Source organism: Argiope bruennichi, chromosome 7, assembly GCF_947563725.1.
Source record: "Argiope bruennichi chromosome 7, qqArgBrue1.1, whole genome shotgun sequence".
Taxonomy (NCBI): Eukaryota; Metazoa; Arthropoda; class Arachnida; order Araneae; family Araneidae; genus Argiope; species Argiope bruennichi.
In genome coordinates this window covers 85,884,783-85,907,863 of record NC_079157.1, presented here as the reverse complement: position 1 = coordinate 85,907,863, position 23,081 = coordinate 85,884,783, and the positions used below count along the sequence as shown (strand labels likewise).

Sequence of the window (23,081 nt, the reverse complement as noted above, 5' to 3'; positions counted from 1 at the left end):
AACAAGGGTGGGAGGAAAGAGCAAAGTGCTCTGAAATCAAGGTTATCGCCTGCATTTTTGTTCTATTTTCTGACACAGCTTTTATTTTTTTGTTGCTGGTTGCATGCAGGTGGAAATTTCGAGTTATTAGCATATTATTTCCTGCCGTAACTCATTTCGCACGAAAAAATGGCACAACAATAATACTCAATGCAGCTGTCTTCGCAGGTTTAATAACAGATAAATAATGAAAGATCTCGCAATTTCCTTTAAAGAAAAGAAAATAAATAAAATGATACAATTTTTAATGACTGCTCATCGGATGGATCAGTTTTCGTCAATTTTGTTTTATGAACTATTCTGATGATATATTTATTTTATGATCACCCGGAATTAAAAGGAAGAATATTTTCAAAATATCATTTCAAGAAAGAATATTTTCAAAGAAATTAGAGTTTTCCATATTTAATTAAATTAAATCATTAATTTTATTTAAATTATTGAAAAAGATCTTGGGCATTTCGTTATATAAGCTACAAGACTATTATTCCAGGAATGAATATTACAATATAATAAAATGCCAAAATAATTACAAAAACAACCAAAAGTTAAATAAAAATAAATTGAAGACTATATTTAAATTAATAATTAAGCAATGAAAAAAAAAACACTGAAAATTTTTTACTGTTCACAAAGTTTTTATTTCTCGAGTTTTAATTTGGTATTGTTATGTTATTGTAAAACGGCCGTTTTGGGGATTGCGAATTAATTGTAATCCATTTCAAGACAGATTTCCTCTAATTAATTTAATAGTTAATATTGAGTGAATTAAAAATCGCCCTTACGTTTTTTGTTATTTTTGTATCTCAATTGTATAACTAAAAATTTATTATGAAATTGCTCTATTTTTTTTCAATGATTTCTCTTTTTGTGTTTCTTTTTCCCCCCAACTAATTTTTTTATAAAAAAGCTTTAAAAAGTGCTTAATTTGAATCCTTTTTTTTTATACTGGAAAATTTAACAATACAATTCTGCAAAAAATCTGTAAACAATTCCAAATTTTCCCCAAAATCTTTTCAAAAGCCAATGTAAGAGTTTTTACTCTTTTTCCTAGGTTAAAAATTGTTTACTTAAAGTGTTAATAATTTTTTTAAAGTCACATCTCTCGTTTGAGGTCGTTTTATCACATATATGTCATCTATGTGGGTCTGATAAACCGTCAGTTCGTTATCAAGCTTCTTCTTTCTGATGTGGTGTGAAACTTTGGAAAAGGTGTATTCTTCAACATCTGACAACAATTCAAAATTATAAGATCGTTTCAAAATAGTTTTCTATATAAAGCATTAATCTCATCAAATTAAATTGCATTTAATATAATTGTTATTGATTTTAAGAGTTATTTAAAATACTTGGTCAACTTGAAATGCCAGTCATAAAAAGGAAACTACTTTTTTTTATATTTCAAATAAAACAACAAACTTTAGTCTTCCATGACAATTGATACATATTTTATAATTCATGAGTAGAAACACAACTTTTATTCTTAACAAATATCTCCAATGAAAAATATGCTGCCCGTAAGCTACGCAGTTCTTTTATGTTTTGTATTCGCTCTCACAGTTTCTCAAATTAATCACTTTTTATTCCTTAGCTTGCTTTGTCGAATAGAACATAAATTCATTTCTTCATTTGCGATATCAGCCAGGTTTCGAAAGAACAATGCACGTGAAACGTGTTGCGAAAGTATTCGCGTACATGAACGGCTGCATCTTGTATCGACGATCTTGAGAGCAATGGGACAAATTGCGTTGCATCACTGCGCATGTTTTCCCGAGGGAAAACTGGAGAATATCAAGATATTTTTTTATATAAAAACATCTGATGTCTGAATGGAGCCAAATTCACGTGAATTCATTGTCACATGGCAAGCATAATTAAGAAGACCATTTAATCAGTAGCGGATTTAAGTATATTGCAGTTCTAGGCAATTTACACTATGAGATTTTTTTTAATGCGCTGATAAATTTAGCTACTTAGATTAATCTTTTTTTTTTATTTTAATAACTTTATTGAAATGTATTTGTTTTCATCGATTTGTAAGACATTCTGCATCCACATTTGTATATAATATTATAAAAGAAAAGCTATATTTATTTTACAATTAAACAAATAATTTTTAATTTCTCGTAAACGAAATATGGAGAAAGTATAGTAATCGATAAAAAATTTGAACTCGAGATTTCGAAGTATATCAGTATCTCCACGTTTTAGATCTTCCGTTGTTCGATAAACAACACATTTTCAGAAAATTTTCTTCTGTCTGTCTGTGACAAAGATACTAAAAAAAAAAAAAAAAAAAAAAGGCTTGGAACTAGACGGAAGAAATTTGGTACACAGCCTCGAAACCAAATTTGTAGATTTTTATCAAATTTTGAGCAAACGCCGTTCATAATAAGTCTATCTCTCCGGCTGTTCGAATATAAGTTTGCACAAAAACTACAAAAAGAAAAGAGCTAGACAGATAAAATTATGTACACAGATTTAATATCGTTAGTTTAAGACACCTACTAAGTTTTGTGCAAAATCCAACAAGGGCTTGACTGTCTATCGGTCTGTACTTTCAGAAACATGTAAACATTCAGATAATTTAAAAGTGCACTGACTTAAATATATAAAATATGGTACGTGATGTTGTGACTACAAGTTCAACTTTGTGTCAAATTTTCGCTTCAATCGGTCGAAAACACAAATTGGATATTCGAATACTATTAATCGCATGTCAGAGATTAATCTCCAAGTATCATACGAAAAATTCAGTAAAATTGCTAAATTCACGCTAAAAATATTTCGTAAATATTGTACTTCAATGCCATGCAAGACTTCCACTGGGATAATATCTTTATTAGAGAGTATGCGAGAAAGTTTTGTGGAGACCACTCTCGCTGAATTTAGCCGGCTTGCCTACGCCGAACCTCCTTGATCTAGCCACTTTAGACAGCTGCATAATCAGAAAATACACTACTCCCTTTCATTCATTAAGTTCTTACATTTCTTTAAATCAAATTAACCACTCTATGAATAAAGTAGGCCGTTTCTTTTCTCCGAGATAACAGATAAAGAATTTGCCTTATACTTGACTACATTTTAATCACTTTCGCATGACTTCCTCTTTAACAGTATCAGATGATTGACGAACCGCAACTGAGTCAACTCTACATTCCTCGGAATGATAATTCTTGCCCTTTGCTTACTGTGGGTTAAAATGTCCAATTAAGAAAAATTGACGATGCCAGATTTCGGAAGAAAAGAAAACATTTCAAAACGTAGAGTCGCGGAATATGTTTTTCGCAACAGCATGAACAAGCAGTAATCATTTCAAAGGCAAATGATACACATTTTGTCATTACAAAAGCAAATTCAGTGATTTCCCTTGAAGTTATATTGATTTTATCTAATTAAATTTTTAAAAAAAATATACTTAAAAGGCGTTTAAATATAAGCATCTTAGTATTACAAAAATATTCTGCAGATTATTGTTTATCTGGTTTCAAATATTATTTATATTTTATTGTGTATGAAGTATAGTGAGAGTAAATATTGTAATCAGTACATACTTCGACCTTGAGACTTGAACGAATTTCGCTGAGTCAGAAAAACACATTTCTGGAATTGTAGCTGTTTGTATTTGCAAATGATATCTCAAAAATGCTTTGAATTATGCAGATGTTATTTCGTGTGTGGCTTTTTTAGAGCAAATTTACATAGTCCTGTCAAATTTTAAATGATATGCATTCAAAAGTAACGTGATTGTTCGAAATGTAAACAACTAGATAGATAAATTTTAATATATAAAATTTAATACATCTAAAATATAGACTAGTATCAATTTTTAATCCAAATTCATCAACAGGTTGACCCTCTGTCGATTTGTACTTTCACATGAATGCACGCACGATAAAAATAAACACTTCCAAAATGTAACCACTTATATAAATAATATTTGGCATGTAGTCTTGTTACCAAAATTTCTGTTCTGTACCAAATTTTGGTATTTCACATTCGAAAACAAAATGCCTTCCTCGGTTTTCTTCACCTTATTGTGAAGTACAAAACATTCATGTGTAGAATTCTGAAGATAAATTTATCACGGTGTTCTTATGTACCCGCATGCAAGCATTTAGTTAAAAAACTCTTTATCCGTCCTCTGGCGTGCTGATTTTTTTGTTAGTCGTAAATACAACTAACAATTACAGTTAATCTATAGCTAATTTAAATCTACTATTTTAGTCTTTTTTGTACTACACACACACACACAATAAAAATGTTTGATGAAAAAGTAATGCATTTTCATTAATATAACTAAAATAAGAAATAAGAGTATAATGAGATATTAAAATGTTAATTAAATTAAAAATATTTGGAAATGTGAAACTAATTTATCGGTTATTAAAAGAGGGGCCTCATAATGCACACTATCTGAGGTCGCAAAGTATCTAAATCCACCAATGGTTAGAATTATTAAGAAAAAAATTTTGAATGTTTCGAAATAATCTGAGATTTATGGACAATCGAAAATAAAAGTTCACCTCAAAAAAATTCTGTAACAATTTTATATCTAGAAGCATTAGAATTTTATTTTAATGACTAACGTAACACTAACTAATTAGGATTTTTTTTTATTTTGAAAGCTTCTTAAAAAATCATTGAAACATCCATGCATTTTATCAATAAAATATGAGATAATTTTTACTTTATGTGATTGTAGAAAGAACTAGAGATATACGAAATTCAAAGAACAATTGCCACAAATTTTTTTATACACATTAAAGAATTTTCATCTTTCATTTTATACGATTCGAGAGCCAACACTTTAAACAGACGATTTTCGTTCTCTGTCTTTTTTTTTGTACAGAACTTTTGTGTTAAAAAAGTGGATTTATTGAAATAGCTTCAAATATTTATCGTCTTCATTTTAAAATATTTTGCAACAGAAAGAAGAAATAATGGTATATGCATAAGGAATATAGTGTATTATGAACTGAGAGATAAAAATATGAATCGTTGCCATCAATTGAATAAAAAATTAAATAATCATAAACATCTAAAAAAAAAAACTCATGCACATCCCGTTCTGCTATTCCATTTTTTTTTTGTAAAGTACATTTAGAAATATTGACATCCAAATAAATTCAAAAAAAGAGATGAAAAGATAAAATAATTTAAAATGGGAAAAATTCTTTCAAAATATTACTACATTTTTAATCACTTCAAGCGATATTATCTGTAATGGTACTATTTCCCAATAATCATTTTTAAATCATTCTGCTGTATCATTCAAAATAACTCGGCACTTGTTTTCATAACCATTTGTAAAACCGGTTATCTAATAAAAATAAATTTTTCTTAGAATAAATAAATTTTTAAAAATTCGGATACGATGATAAGTGACTATGTAAAATGTCTTGCATTGATAAATTATAATAAAAAATCATTTCCTTATTCAGTAATCAATCATTCATGCATTAAATTGGGGGTTTCCAAATTCTTTTTAACAATTGTTAAACCTTTTTATTCCTGATTTCCCATTCTGCTATATTATCCACCTCAGTTATCTCTCTGCGCTGAGAAAGAGTTTATTAATAATATTAAAAACTTGATCTAACTTAGGAGTGAAACAACTCGAATCAACTAATATTTATAGAATTATTTTTTTATTAATTTTTTTAATAATCTTATTTCAACATTGAAACGAATAAAAGCAGTATTGAAACAATTCCGCATTAACTTATGATAAGAAATAACAACAGCTTATCATACTCAGGTGATAATATCATGATAATTCATCTGTGCTTTCAGAATAGCGTTTCAACATTGAAACAAGAAGCTTCCTTGGTTTTTTTTTTTTTTTTTTTTTGTATAACTTGTAATTGAAAAAATATGGAAATAAAAAGACAAAACGGATTGTGATTCTTATTAAAATTACCGCTTCCTCAAAGACATGGATGACTCATGCATAATTGGGTAATATGATTGATTGTGGGCGGAGCTAATGACAGTGAATTAACATTCATTTAATGTCTTCATATGGTGCTTTTTTTCAGTTCTGACAATATGCTTTCGGACTGGCACAATTTTCATTTTTGCATTAACTTGGGAGAAATAAATTTGTATTTTATTATTAATTTTGATTTCAATCCCTTATATTTTGCGTTTTCCTCCTTTAGCAAGACCACTTTCACATGCCCTCGAGATCCGTGTACGACAGAGCAGAACTTAATGCACTGGATGATGAATTTCTACTTTCTACTAAGCATGCGCATTAAAGCAATAAATGTTGTTCTAAAAACAACGTGTTTTGGCTCGTCTTCCAACTCACGTGATCTCCGAAACTGTTTTGTTCACTGCTACCGACAAAACAAAAGGAATGATTTGCGGTCAAAACAAAAAACGAATCAACTAATGCATTCAACATAAAGCTGACATTTCTTAGAACGAAACGGGTTGAAATCTGTTCTCGAAGTGGATGGCAAATGCGATTTTTATGGAACTGTTTATCGTAAATTTTATTTTTCAACAGTTATAGAACATAAATAATTTTAGATTATGTCACTTTTCTCTCGAATTTTTCTATTTCTTAAAATTATTTATGATCAATATTCTCAAATGAAATAGTATGACTGAGTAAATATTTTTAAATGTACTTAAAAATAATCATCTCTGAAAGAGGGACTTCACCCCCCCCCCTTCTTTATGTTCGTTTATTAATATTTCAGAAATTTTCTGGCACTTATTCGACCATTTCTTTTAATATTGATCTTCACTAATTTTTGATTTATTATATTTTAAATTTTTGATATTTGATGATTTTACAAAGTTGTATCAATTTTTAACCAACAAAAAATCATGTTAATACATTTATTTATTTTAATTTAATTATCATTATTTCTTATTTTGAATACATAGACAAAGTATGAAGAAACAGTAATTAAATAAAATAAATAAATAAATATAAATAAAGAACTATTTCATGATCATGATGTAAAATGGAGTAAGGTTCAAATGGATAATTTGAAATCTGCATTGCATGGGCGAAAAAATGTCATTACAACATAATACTAATCAAATAACAACTAGATGTTAAATGTTGTAGACAATTACGTTTGCGACTATTAAATTCAACGAATTGATTCCGTATTGCCTATGCAGAAACAATTACTTAGGAAAAAAATAATAAAAGCTCGATTAAAAAAAAGATAAAAGGCCATTTTTTAAAAAGGGAATTTTTTAAGTTAACACTATATTAGAGTAGGCCGTGCGTTTATTTTTGTTTTCAAACTTGCATACACAAAATATCCAACCCCCCCCTTTAAAGAAAGAAAAAAAAAAGGAATGTTTTCTTTGGAATATGTGGCGTTCAATCAGTTTGAAAAATTTAGAAATAAAAAAATCATTTACAAATTCGCAATAAACCTTGATTTTAATTAGTTAGTTATATATTTTTAAAATTTAACCGCTGGAATATGGATTTTAATAAATAGCCATCTTGGATTAATTATTATTCGTTATATTTATGTTCAATTAAATTAAAATTATTGTTTCGCCTTTGTTGATACAACGTTGCAAAGTAAACATTTAATTTGTCATTTTATATTCTTACTCATGAGCAAAATTTTGTGGTGAAATAAATAAAACTAAATATAAAGAATTTTTAAAAACATATATTCATTAGCGCAATGCAAAGTAAAATTTACTTCTATAATTTTTTTACCATTCATCTTTTAATTCATAATTCTTTACAATAAGTACAACAGTTTTCGAATTTAATATCAGATGATACCACTCATTTAAAATCATAATTTAATTAATTTGACTGATTAATTGAATATTAAGCTCTGAAAGTATTGAATATTATAATACAAGTGTCGTTTAAAAAATAAGAGTATACAAAATTTTAAAACTAGGACATCTAGGACTGTATGACAAATTGATTGTAAATTTTCAACTTTTAAAATAAGAGACAAGTTGAGTTATATATATATAAAAAATAATCTCTTAAGCGAAAACATGATAAAAAAGATATCTTATATTTTCGGAGAATAATAAATTGATAATAAACCCAGAATTCTAATTTTTTTTGGCGCGCTCTGGTGTCAAGAAATTGAATCAAATGCCCCTTAATTTTATTTTGGAAGATAGCAGTAAGTGTATTATCATTAAATAGATATTACAATAAAATCCATTATTACTGGATATGTTTATTAAAATTTGTTAAATTTTTAAAATGATTGTATTTTTTTCTTTTTGAAACTGCATTTCATATATATAGAAAATCAATTATTTGCAATTGATATTATGTTTAAAAAAAAAGAGTGCTTTCTTCTAGGGTAATAATACTAACAACTTCTTAAAAATTTAATAATTTTAAAGTAAAATTTTTAGTTAAAGAAATTTAAATAGTGATGAGTTCATTTAGTAATTCTTATAAATGTTTATCTAAATGTAAAAATTAGCTTTATTATTCAGTCTTTTGATTAAAAACTGATTTGATAATTAATATTTTTATTAATTGTAAAATGGCATCTTTTCTTAACTTTTAGCTCTTATATTACTTTATCATGTGTTGCCAAGCAGAGAAAATAGATGAATGAGCAGAGCAAAAATTATATGACTTTAATTCCTGGTTAATTTGATTTTTTTTTCAAAAAAAAAAAAAAAACAGGAAAAAGAATTTAAAAAATAATAAAATCCTAAATACGAATAACTTACAAGAAAAAGTTAGCAGAGGTTTTGTGGAAAATTAAAATTAAAATTATTGCAAGTTCATCAACGGCAAAACAAATTTTGATTTACAATTCGAAAACAAAATGAATAATCTAATATTTGTGCAAAAATATGAAATTTAATTTGAAGTTGCGATATTTAAAAGTATCTAACATAATTTTCATTCTGTACTTTCTGAATCGAAGTTCTACTGAATAGTTTTAAAACTTTTATATATCATTCAGTATATTCAAAAACATACTGAATTACTGTGATTACTTCTGCATACTGAATTACTGTGATACTGAAATATATATCAATATTATTTTAAAACCTTACGAGATGAAAAAATTTTTTTAAAATTACAATGTATTTGAAAGTGGAGATAAAAAGAGTCAGCATTCTCTTTCTTTTTTAAAATTTAAATGTATTCGAATATTAATTTATTTCCATTATTAGTAACTAATATATCTTAAATAAAAGTACATTCTTTATATTTCATTTTAAAGCATAACAATACATCACAAATTTGCTTCCGGATTACCGAAAATTATAATAAAAAACAAAAAGCGTGTAAAACGATTATATAGATTTTCTTTTCAATAGAATGTTCTATAAAATTGTTTCCATTACTTTTTATAGAGTATGATGAAACAATCAATTAGAGGAGCAGTGGCGCCCTCTTTCAGTTGTATTTCGAACTATTTTTATAGGACTTAACTACTATTCCACAAAATTCAGTGATAATTATTCAAATACGAAATTTAAATGGAATGGGGGACAAAAAAAATATAAGTGGAATACAAGTACAATTTTTAATAACCGCATTCTAGGGAAAGATTCATTACACATATATATTCAGCCAAGTGCGTTGTATCGTTTTAAAAAAGGTTGACACACCATTCCCTTTCTCTTTTAGTAATTGAGATTAATATGCGTATGCTGGCTCTCTACAGATCAGATTGTTTGACCTAGATTTATCAAGCTTGACACATATATACATTCAACGATGGAAATGTACGACTCAAAGCGATTTTTTTAAAGTTTTAATTAATTAAAAATTAAACAGAATTTTTGCGTTTTCTCATGGTAACTTTTGAAAAATTAAATATTACATGAAAAAAATGTTTTTACATTATCTTAAAATTGAAAAAAATATCTTTTCAATGAAACCAGTTTTTTCATCGGTTTTACCACGATTTCATGGGTTATCTTCATTTTATGCATTACATTGAAAGTACCGCACTATAGCAGGCGTACTACTACTAGCCAAAAAATAATATAAAACCTTTCTTTCTCCTTCAGTAGCAATTTCAATTGATTCGCAAGAAATTAGTCAATGCTTTCTTTCACTTTTTGAATGAAGGTTATTCATCCTGGACAATTACTGTAGATCAATTGAAATATCAGAAATTAATCAAATCCCATATGTTTCCTCATTGAAATTTTTAATCTTTAAATTCTCAGTTTTATTCAACATTTTTTTTTTAAAAAAATTCATGTGATGCAACCGAATCTGCGCAAACAACTGCGGAATATTGTGATGAGTGAGGACAGAACCTGGGACCTTGTAGTTCGCAGCCCAGTAACATGACCTTGATACAAAAGAAATTGCTCAAGAAGCGTAACTGTTAACTAGCTTATAAGCTATTCACTACACAACAAACACGAAATAAACAATTACGAATATTCAGTGCAACCAAAATGTTGTGCTCACTATAAACTTATAAACACAGCATATCTAAAAAGGAGTATCTTAACTAATGATAAAGAACGAATACTATGAATTTCGGCCGAAAATTTGAATGGTAACTTTATAGAATAAGATACGAATCAGATGATATCTGTATTTAATCATTGTTGAAAATTATGAGTGTCATTTTGTCCATTCAAATAGCTTTCGTGTATCTTCATAGAAGGACGATAATACAGTTAAATTGACTCTACCCATCGTGCCTTTCATTTTGTTGTAAACTCATTTGCCACATTCAAAGCGGTATTGTTACCATTGTAGCGAATTGAGATGAGCGAGGATAGAACTTGGGACCTTGTGGTTCACAGCCCAGTAACATGACCTCAATACAAAAACAATTGCCCGTGAAGCGTAGCTGTAACGCTTATAAGCTTTCACCACACCATCATTCATTCAGACTACATGCACCAAATTTTCAATTTGGTAAATTCTGTTTAATATTTAGGTTTAGTAGCTTAATTTAGGTTAGTTTTTACAAGTATTTTCTGTCTTTGCAGGGTTGATTCCTCCACCATTGCCGAAAAATTTCCAGGGGAAGGCGGACTCCTTAGATTACAACCAGAAGACGGTTCGATATGAAGAGATGAATTTCGACTACAGTAACAATCTCGCCAAATATATGCTTGTGGAGAATGGCATCGAGCACCATTTTCTCTTCGACAACAAGGTCAAGCAGGTCGTTGAATATGACATCCTCCATCCTGGCAGTAAGTATGGATCATTGCTCCAATTTAAGCATGGTAAAACATTGAGTAGATATGATGATCAATAGAATTATTTTTTTTTTGTTATGAATAAAAGTCGTTTAGTTAAATATGGGATTATCAGTCCTTTATTCATTCGTATTTCCATAAAAAAACTCTACAAATGTTTTTCATTCTCATTTTCAGTTTATCCAATCCGTTTAAAGCCAAGGGCAAATTGAGGTCAGAAGCTAACAAAATGTTATTGCAAACGAGCAATATTTTACAAATGACCATTTTAGTATAGCGTAGGACAAATATAGTCTTTTAAAAAAATTCTCGACAAAAATACAGGATGCTGTTAAATGAATAGCTCAAATTTCTTGATAACAAATTAAAATACAACCTTATGGTTCTTTGGAAATGTAACCCACTAAAATCGAAACTCTCATTCGCACTTTCTTCTCCACGTCTGACGTGGAGCTTCGAAGGGTGAAAAAGGAAAACTCGTTGTGGCGGATGGAAAGGGGCAAGAATAGAACCTGGGACCTTGTGGTTCGCAGTCCAGTAACATGACCATGATACAAAAGCAACTGCTCGTGCAGCGTAGCTGTTAACTGGATTATAAGCTATTCACCACATCTTTTATTCATTTATTTCAATTTGTTTTTGGTCTAGCATTGCATCAAACAGCAAGTGTTGATGTAAATAAGCTTATAGCAGCCTTTCAATGAGTCACAATAGATACACTAAAAACATGTGGGATGAATTATCGCAATGCCTCGATAGCTTTCATATTTCTGAAGAGGCTCTCACTTAAAATTTATGATTACTTGAATTTAAATTTGCAAATGTTATTTTTCATGTCTAATAAACAATAAGGTTGTACTTTGTTTTTGCTTTTTAATAGCTCTGCAAAGTTGGTACACTTATTTACGAATACTTATTAATTTGATACGTCATTTGACTTCGATCAGAGGATTTCGAAAATAAAAATATGCTGTGCATTTTTTACTTTATTTATCATCTCCATGTTCTAAAGCAGAAAATACATTTAATTCGACGGGATTAAAAAGTAGCATTTAGCCGACTGAGAGAGCTATTGACGTTATAATAAAAATGAACAAGATCTTTTTTGAAAGGACTTTTATGCTCTTTAATTTAATATTGATGTAATTGATGTATTTCAAAAACAGTCTAGATTACAAGATGCTTAAGAAATAGCGTGTAGGAAAGACACAAAATAAGTGCTACTTGAGTTATCCCAACTTTTGAAAATACATGTTTTAATAGATGTATAAAACAATATTAAATACTTGTTTTATAAAACAAATTTAATAGTAAATGACAATTAAAATAACAAATTTTCTGAAAAAACTTTGATATGAATATTACTTAGGCTTTTAATGTTTTTATTACTTATAATGTAATTAATAAACAATTAAAATCAAATAATTTTCAATTACACCTTTTTACCTTTTGAAATGCATTATGGTTACATTTAGGATTCTTAATGGGCTGAAATATATATAGTTCGTAAGTTTGTAATTGTAATTTTTTTTTTGGGGGGGGGGATTTTGGAAAAAATAATTCCTTTATGAAGTATTTTTAGAGATGGACTGAATAAGAATGGATAAGATTCAGAGTTAGTATTTATCTTGATATTTCTTGTTTCCTAATATTTCCTGCCGTCCTTGGGAATGGCAAAAAATGATTCCCTTCTGAAGTTCAAAGGATAAAAGACAGCAAGACAAAAGTCACGCTAAGTATTTATTCTGAAAGAAAGGAATAGGGGACGTTAAGTATTTATGATGACGCCTATGGTTATTATTTATATCTCTAAAATAGATTGCAGTTGCTCTGATCACATTTTCAATCTCAGTTTCTTGTTCAAATTTTGATTTTGACTAGGGCATTAACTATACGGTGAAAGGTGGAAATCTATTACTATTATGGATACTATTATAACGCTAATGGTAATTAATTTTGCTTACGAACTTGAATCATCTTTTCAAATTACTTGATAAAATTATTTTGCTTTCCAAATTGCTTGACAGTTTTCTTCTTCTCTGGTAAGGCACCAAAGGTATAAATAATGAATAAGTGATTCAGGATATTTCTTTCTTTTTCACAGAAAACTTCAAAGACGATCCTCTGTCTTGGGGGTGTGAAGCTAAAGACGTAGAAGGTTCCGAATACAGGGATATGTTTGGCTACAGGGATAGCAACATGTACAACTCATATGAGACCCTTCAGTATGGACAGTCTCATCGTTACGCCTTCAACGGAACGTATCGTATGGACCAGAGGGGGTTACTTGTTGATAGTTTTATAGGGTGCGTCTACAACCAAGACCTGGAGGCTACCCTCCGTATGAACTACTCCTTTACGAGTAAGTTTTTTTCTACTTTTATAAGATTTTTTTTTATTTTATTCATGTAAAGGTTCTTCAGATATAGGGAGTTACCTTTCGATAATAATGACAATTTTGACTTGCAGAACTAATCAGATAAACTGTTCGATCGAAGCGTCACGACGGAAAAGAATCAATTGCTCACTTCGGGGCATTTAGCATTGGATATCTTTATATTGATAGAAGAAAATACTACTTCTATTTGATGTGATATAATGTAATTGATCAAAATTGGTTGATGTCACTAAATTAATGCTATTGATATGGTGGGCGAACACTTGTTCGACGGCGAAGACATAACTAAAAGAAATTCCAATTTACTGACAGATATTTTTTGTAATTTTATTTTAACTCCTCCATATTTTGTATAATAAAATTATTTTTTACATTTTAACACAGCAACAAAAACATATTTAAACTTTTTAATTTTATTATTATTGTATTAATTTTGGTATTTTCTAATTCATCATTTTTACTTTCTCGTATACATAGTATAAAGGAAATATAGTAATCGTCAAAAAATTCAAACTCGAGACTTTGATGAATCTCATGTTGCAGAACTCTCTGAGCTCGAAAATTACATTTTTAGAAAATGACATCCTTTCTGTCTGTCTGTGACAAACATAACTCCAAAGCGCTTTGAGCCAGATTGTTGAAATTCGGCGCACTGTCTTTACATGAAATCTGCAGATTTCTATCAAAATTTGAGAAAATCTGTTCAGTTGAAGTCCCTCTGTCCGTTGTTCGAATATAAGTCAACACAATAATTATAAAACGAAGAGAGCTTGATAGATAAAATTTAGTATGGAGATTTAAAATCTATAGTTTTTAGACATCTGTCAAATTATAAGCCAAATCCAACTACGGGTTGGCGATCTTTCTATCTGTACTTTCAGAAACATGTACACGCGATAATTCAAAAGCAGAATGTCTTAAATATATCAAATTTGGTTTTGGATTTTGTGATTGCAGGTACAATTTTGTGTCAATTTTTTTGCTTCAATTGGTTGAGAGAAACGTGTCTGAAACATAAATTCCATTTATTGGAAACTATTAACGCATGCCAGGAATTAATCACTAAATAACTCAGCAAGGATGACATGATGGATTCGGTAAAAATGCTTAATTGTCGCCAAAAGTTAATATTTCGTAACTGTTGTATGTCAATGCGATGAGGGGGCTCTCTGGCATGGCAAGTTTATTAGGGAGTGTGCGAGAAAGTTTTGGAGAGACCACTACCATTGGTTATATTCGGGGAACTTCAATTTAGCCCAAAGACTACCTCAAAGATAATTAAACCTTAATGAAGGCATTAAGATTCTTACACCATTCTTGATCGTCATTCGTCAATTCTTTATTACAGATGCTGCGGTTTACACTTCGGGTGGTACAAGCGTTGAAGATGTCCTCGGAATAGAGGATGGCATGCTCTCCGTTCCCACAAAGTTGGATGAATTCGGGGTCATCTACGATTCCACTTCAGGGCAAAAGCAACTGGTCAACATCAGCTCCAATATCTTTTGGTTCAAGGGCGAGCCTGAATTTGATCGTAACACTTTCAAGGTATATTCATTTCTTTTTTACATCAACTTCGATTAAAGCAGAAAAATAAATACATCTATATCTATACTAATAATAAAGATGAATGTGTGTGCGCGTATTGTTTGCCAACGGATTCTAAAACCTTTCGCTCTTTGACGCATGCGTTAGGGTGGGTTTAATTCGGCAAATTAGGGGTGAGAGGAGAGAGAAAAGGAGTATATGTTTACTTTTAACAATAAAGTAAATTCCGAAAAAGACGCATATCCTTCCGTGTGTCACCCCTTAGTGAGATAGAACCGTGTTGAAACGAACAGTGCGTGCGTGTTGGCGCTCAACAGGTCAGAACATTGGATCCACAACTACCAAATTTAAGACAAAAAGATATCTACATCTATATTTAAACTAATTATAAAGATGAATGTGTGTGCGTATTGGCCCTCTACAGGCCAGACAGTTAGATCCACAACTACCGAATTTAAAACAAAAAGATATCTATATCTAAACTAATAATAAGGATGAATATGTGCACGTGTGTGTGCATTTTGGTGATATACATGCCAGATCCTTTGATTCATATCTACCAAATTTGGCACATGTATGACTTAGAAAGTGGAAATGTGCACCTAGGAGGGATTCTTTTTTGAAATTTTAATTAATTGAAAAGTAAAGCTTAATTTTGGCATTTTCACGCTATAACTTCAGCAAATATTATTGTATAAAAATAAATTTCACAAAATCTCAAATTTTAAATAGATGTTTTCGTAAAGATACCAATTTAATAGTTGTGCGAATTTGTTCTAAATTTTAGCAATGTTTTAAAAATGTCTTTATGCCTGATTTCTAGCCATAGATTACATTGTTTCCTTGAAATTCAACCCTTTTAATATTATATCACGTAATTTTGTCTGAAATATTATGCTCTGTATGAAAATTGGGAAAAAAATGCTATCCTTTTAATAATTTTTTTACAATTCCTAGTTGATGCAATACTTCAAGTAAAATGAAGGAAGAATTTTTGCCAATGACTAAGATTTGCTATCAAAATAAAATAAGAAAGTTAAATTCAAATATCAATAAAAACGAAATTAATTAAAAGAATCCATAATCATGTGCAGTCTATAGAATGTCTATGAATTTTAGTAATATGAATCTGTCTTTCTCTAATGAAATTTTGAATTAAAATAATTTTTTATAGATACCAGTATACATGTATTGCAATAATTATCGGGGTAGAAAGCAAATGCCTGATATTCCTGACGCTTTCAGCACCAGAGTGCAGGTGACAACTATTTCCAGAGATAGTTTAGGCGCACTGGCAAATCCTGAAGTCACTGGTTACGAAGAGGTTGGTGTGCTTTTTATTCTTCATACACTTTTATTTCACTTCGTGTGCTTCATCTTTGCAAAGATGGGATTTTATAATTGTTTTTATATTCACTTTCTGATGTAATAGAGCTTTCAAATTTTGAGCGTTTATGTATCTTCGATGGTGATATATTGTTTTGGTATTTTTATGACTTAACTATCAATTAATCGATTAATTTAAATTCTATATTTATTCTATGAACATGGCGCCATCTAGTAGTGAATTTGAGAAAAATCTATTTCTAGATTTCGTAATTTATTAATGAATTATATATGTAAGATTAAGAAAAGGTAAATAATTTAAATAAAAAAAAATTCTATTCTTAAGCACACAAATTAAAAATGTGCATTTTAAAACTTTTTTTACTGGACTTGTTTACATATGGATGAAGTCATAAGACAAGCAGTGTAGAATATGAGTGTAAAGTTTTTTTTTCTTCATGAAAAAGTTTTAGCACAAAATAAACCACTGAAGAGAATACTATATAATTTTTATGTATAACCACTCTATTAAAGGATATTTTTTAATCATCAAAGATTAGCATAGATAGTCTATAAAAGTCAGAAAGGAATAAAAAATTAATGAACTAGCGTTAATGTGAGAAAAGGTGAGATGCATTTGTGAATACAGGAAACCAAATTAGCCAATTTGATTGAACTTGAGTTAGAGCTGTTGTAACGGAGGGACGCTTCTAGATTTCAAGATTCTAAAATAATAGCATACAAATTTTTAAAAACTGTTATTGTTTTTGTTTTCCAAGACGTGGCATTCATAGAGAAGTGATGCAAATATAGACGAGTTCGTCGCTCAGGTCTTGCAAGCAAATGAATGTCCTGGACGTGCTGCATTTATAATTGAGATTCTCAAAAGAATAAATGGCGATAGTTATTACTTAAATCTAGTTTGCTTTACAAATGAATCAAATTCATGTCTTTTGAAAGGTAAATAATTATAATATCGGTATTTGGAAATTGAAAAATCCATATAAGGCAGAAAAATACAATATTTAAAAAAAATATCTGCTCCTCTCCATTTTATTTGAAACTGTTTAAGGTATTTGATATCATTATAAACAAGATTGAAATATTTCAATTTACAAAAATTAGTATATGTGTGTATATATATTAGTTTTTGCAAAGCAATTTTTTTTTTAAATCTGGGGAAAACTTCGGTGTTAGTATGTATATACAGGTTGGAAAATAATAATATCAGTTATCTGTTAATAAAATAATAATATCAGTTATACATAAAATCAGTTTATCTGTTTAGAAGCATTCACAAATAAAAGTTAAGGAAATCAGATTTCATATGTAAACTGTAAATGGCAGGTTGAGATGAAATCTAGAAAAAAAATTATGCCATAAATTGCCTGCAATATTTTGTACACGTGAAAGATATGTATATTGGCAGAATATTTGTGAATTTTCAAATATCTCAATTGGCATCAAATATACGATATCTTTCTAGAAGCTTCTGTACCTTATCTTGAAATTTATAAAAAACTAAGAGATACAGCTGAAATCAATCAGTTGAGTAGAGCACAAGTGAGTAGTCGACAATAATAGTCGAATCGAGGGAGAGTTCTTGAGTTCCCTCTGAGCGTTTTGTGCCGTTGTGATTGTTTAATAGCAGCCCACTGCGTATTGTAAGTACTATTTTATGCACTCTTAATCTATGTTGTTTTACCAGTGTTTCGTGTTTTCATGTAGAATAAATGTCGTTATACATTAATAAGTCTGTTTCAGCTTACAGCCTACAGGCGGATACTGAATATTTTTCTAATACTATTTTCTTTCTTCTCTCCGGAAATCATCCCCCAATAACTTCCAGAGTGTGCCTATAAAATTTATTTTCATTCCTATGAATATAGGTTATTAATTACAGATGTTTTTAAATAAGGTGAGTTATTTTATTGACGTCTTGCTTTAGATTATAGATTGAAGGAAAATCAGGATCTCAATTAAATTTTTACAAAGCTCTAACTAAAAGCACTTTCAATAATGTCAGCATATAATTCATACTCAATTCGTGATTGTTGCATCTGTAGAGGTAAAAGGGATTCAGACCATTACATTACTTTATCTATATTATAACAGAAGCCGGCGTCCTAGCATAGGGGTAGCGCATCTTCCCCGTGATCTGGGCGTTCCGGGTCCGAATCCCGGTTTGGGCATGCTTGTACTTCAACTGTGTTCTATCTGTGTGTGAATGCCCCCCCCCCCTGTAAAAAGGGGTTGTGCAAGCGAATGTGTGTGAGTTCTTCATATGAGCAAGAAGTCAGACTTCTGCCCTCGGGTGCTCAGGGGTCTTTACCCTCAGAAGCCACTGCACCTCCTTTCCGTGGTAACGCGGACACGACATCAATAACAAAAAACTTTTATTCTACTAAACCCTAGAAAGGACTCTTTATCGACTTAATGCTAAAATATTACTCAGTTTAAAAGATAATGATATTAATAATGAAGATTATGAAGTTTCTACAAAAATGAAGGCACTAATTGTCAATTAAGAGTGATTTTAATTGCCTTTACTAGCCACAAAAACAGTCATTGTGGATTTTTTAGTACACTTTATGAGTGAACATCTCCTTTTCTTATTTTTTACTTATATCTCAGATTCTTCTTTACGTCGAAAGGGTATTGATTAATTGTTTATTATTATGCTGGTGGTTTAATAATAATTAGTATTATTATTCATATTCAAAATAACTCCTTAATTAATTTGTATGTACATATCCAAACGCAACTAATCTCTGATTAGAAATATCTAAAAAAGATATGCAACAAGTGGTTGCATTTTATGACAGCGTGAGTCGAAATCTAGGGGTTTTTTTTTTTTTTCATTAAAGGTTTGGAAAAACTGTAGATAAAAAGAAAACTTCTTTCAGAAATCTCCAGGAACTATTTTAACGACTTGTATACAACGAAATTTGTATACGATGCAAAAACATTTTCCATTCAGTTTGCACTTGACTTTGAAAGATCAAATGATTTAAATAATTTTCATTTGCTAGGTTTATTACTACAGAGACAAAGACCTCGCACGCCGAGACTTCGTTCCAGATCCGAACGTTGATACAGATATCAAGAACTGGCTGGGCTTGGATCCAGTGAAGTCTGTCTACGATTTCAACACTGGTGAGTAACATAAATAACTATACAAATGTAATAGCATATTAAAAAATGTCATTGGACATGTTATGAAGGTTATTAAAAGGAAAAGTCATTTCTTCCTTGGAAAAAAAATCTACAAACTGCCTGAATATGTAGGCAGCGAAGATACTATCATATTCTTCCTCGTACTATAGAAAAATTAACTAATAAAAATAATTGAAGATTTTTGATATTCTTACATCACAATTTTCAGAAATTGACTCATGAGCATGAGTCACAAACTGACTATCCCTATAGTCCTTATAAATACATATAATGTTTTGTTATTTCTTTTCTTTGCAGTTAGTCCCATTGACATCAGGATTATCCAATTTTTGTAGGTTTCTGTAAACTAAACTTCTCAGATTGCTATCGAATCGCCACAAATTGGATCTATTTTCTATCCCATTTGTGACATTTCATTTTTAGCATTTCGTAAGTACCTGTCTTTTCGATGGCGACCCCGAGTATTCAACGTTTCGTTCGTATATCTGCAATTCAAGCTTTTTCATTTGCGGTTTGTTGGAGATTTTGAGAGTTGAAAATAATGATTTTTCTTTAGTTAAATTTTACTTGTGATATTTTTTAGATACCTCTAATTAAAAACTCGTTGTTTGATGATGATTCCGAGTATTTAATGTAGTCACCTGTTGCTCTTTTAAGATTTTTATTCTTGTCTTTGTGATGTTTGATGGCTATCCCGAGTATTCAACGCTTCGATGGTGGTATTTCATTCGTAATGCTTCGAAAATATCTGCAATTCAAGCCTTTTAGATTGCGGTTTGTTGGAGATTTTGAGCATTGAAAATAATATTTCTTTAGTGAAATTCTATTTGTGTTATTTTTTAGATACCTCTAATTAAAGACTTGTTGTTCGATGAAGATTCCGAGTATTTAATGTAATCACCTGTTGTTCTTCAAAGATTTTTGTAATTAATGCTTGTCCGATTGTTCTTTGAGAGAGTACTAAAGAATTTCATGTTGGATTTTGATTTTGAGTATTTAACATAGTCATTTTTTGTTCTTTAACGATTTTTATAATTCAAGCCTGTCTCATTGTTTTTAAACAGAGAACAAAAAGATGTCACATTAAATGGTGATTCCGAGTACTTAACGTAGTTACCTATTGTCCTTCAAAGATTTTTATAATTCACTTCTGTTTGTTCTTAGAGGAAGAACTAAAGGATTTCACTTTGGATGGTGATTCCGAGTATTTAACATAATCATCTTTTGTTCTTGAATGATTTTTGTAATTAAAGCGTGTCTCATTGTTCTTTCAGAGAGAACTAAAGGACGCCACATCACCTTCACAGACTATCTTTCATAACATTTCACATAGTTACTTTCAATTAATTTCTCTTTTATTATTATTTGACAGAAAAAAGTAAAATTTTTGTTTAATGTCTTGATTATAGAGCATTCAATACCCTTCATTATAGATAATTTTAGAATAAGTTCTCAAAAGTTAATTATATTTTCCAGGTGTCTTGTATATTACAAGTATACCAACAGGCAAATGTGTGACAACTTACATACCTCTTGGCGACCGCTTCGACGCTGTTGGTCAACACATGTACATCGAGTTGGCCGAACCAGAGGAAATCTTCCGCATACAATCCAATGAGAAACAGTACAAGGGCAGTGTAAGGACTTCTACATCTAAATAATAAAAATCTTGCGCTCCTTATTATGTAAAATCATTACAGTTAGAAACATCTGTTCAAACTGTTTATCTCCCAAACTACTGGGAGAAACAGAAAATACACGGCATATTTAAAGTCGCGTTGTTTGGAAATTAAATATTCACCACATTCGTAAACACTGATGTCGATTGCTGTTTTTTCCCATGTCTTGATATGACGCCATCTTTTACCATCACCGATTCAGAGTACAACTCTCCAGAATTATATATATGGAGAGAGTTCTAGAAGATGTGCTAGTCTAAATGAGTTGTTATTTCATCAACAAACTCGGGTCTGAGTATCACAAAATAACTAACGAAAGTTGTAGTAAAAATCTCATATATACACACTAGCAGAGAACTTAAGAAATAATTAAAATATTATTTATAGAACATTTAGATAAAAATATCTAGTTACATTAAAAGAAAACATTAAATGCTCTTTGTTCTATCAACTGAAAAATTATATTATAAACAATATTATTTTCCTCTATCCAAATAGTCCACCTCCACCTAATTCGAAACTAATGACTGAAATCGGATTTAAACAAATAGTAATCCGCAAACAGAAAAGATGCAGTCCTAAATACACAATAAAAAATATTGAAACAAAATATTTGCAATAGCTTTTAACTGGCCTTGAAATGAGCATATAATGAATCAACATAACATTACAGACTTCGACTCATTGATCTTTGTTACAATCCAACAACTCAGTGTTAATGGAATGAGAAACTTATGATCTAATACGTAATTTTTATTGATGCTTAGACTTATTCGTACATAAATAAATCAATCGACGTATTTAAAATCCTGGTCGGTTTTCTTAACAGCAAAGCAGAAGGTGGCATTTGCTTTTTCGATAATACCGCAGATCAAATAGACGATGGATATTTTTCATTCAACATTACAGACTACAGTAGACTGTTATATATACAGATCCATAGAAGTTTTTATATTTTTAATTTTTATCGTATGTAGTGGTGTTTTTTATTACTACAATTTAAATTCTGAAAATCATTATATTTTTCCAAAAAGATGTTAAACAATAGTTCGTTTCTTTGATAATTGTATTCGTCTATTTTCTACCAGAATTTCTTTTTTATCTCTCTTAAAAGTAGTTGCACCTTTTTGCCCTATTTGTATTTCATTATTCTTGTTTTTTTCTGCAGCATTTCATCCGTGACATCGAAACTGACGTCTTTGCAGGCAGATATTTCGATGAACATGTAAATGCATCATACATTAAGGAGACTTACATGGCAACGGTAAGAAAAACTATTTCCATGTCCCTTGTGTCGTTTTTCAAAACACTTTTCTGCTATCCAATGAATTCTGTTTGAAAATATACCCTTTTTTTAACGAAAGAAATCATTTTGATATCTTCATTTTCAAAGCGTCTAAATTATAATTTAATTTAACAATCCTCTATGCTGAAAGTGTAATCGATGCAGAACTCATTTGCAAACCAAAAACGGTAGATGATGTCGATTTGTTGAATTTATTCAGAGAAAACTGAGCGACACAAATATTTGTTAAATTAACTGGATATCGCCAAATCCATAAAAATACCAATATTAGTAATTTGACAGTAATAATAGTCCTGATAAGTAACTGATTAGAAGTAACTATCGAATTTCAATGATTAAAGATCGTTTGACTAATCAGTGTGAAATTTTCCTAAAATCAGAAATGATAACTTTCTTGACTTCTTTTAATTCGGAAGGCGAAAGCAACGTATTCACACTGTCT

General features: G+C 29.9%; 1 protein-coding gene across 1 annotated transcript in view; it reads left to right on the top strand.

Moving 5' to 3' along the window:
- Window positions 1–23,081, top strand: part of LOC129976225 (uncharacterized) — a 95,039-nt gene that overhangs the window by 36,106 nt on the left and 35,852 nt on the right. The window contains exons 3-9 of the mRNA XM_056089684.1: window positions 10,990–11,199; window positions 13,310–13,567; window positions 14,952–15,151; window positions 16,326–16,475; window positions 19,510–19,633; window positions 21,131–21,291; window positions 22,502–22,597. Of these exons, the coding sequence (XP_055945659.1) occupies window positions 10,990–11,199; window positions 13,310–13,567; window positions 14,952–15,151; window positions 16,326–16,475; window positions 19,510–19,633; window positions 21,131–21,291; window positions 22,502–22,597 (1,199 nt within the window). The remainder of the gene's footprint in view (window positions 1–10,989; window positions 11,200–13,309; window positions 13,568–14,951; window positions 15,152–16,325; window positions 16,476–19,509; window positions 19,634–21,130; window positions 21,292–22,501; window positions 22,598–23,081) is intronic.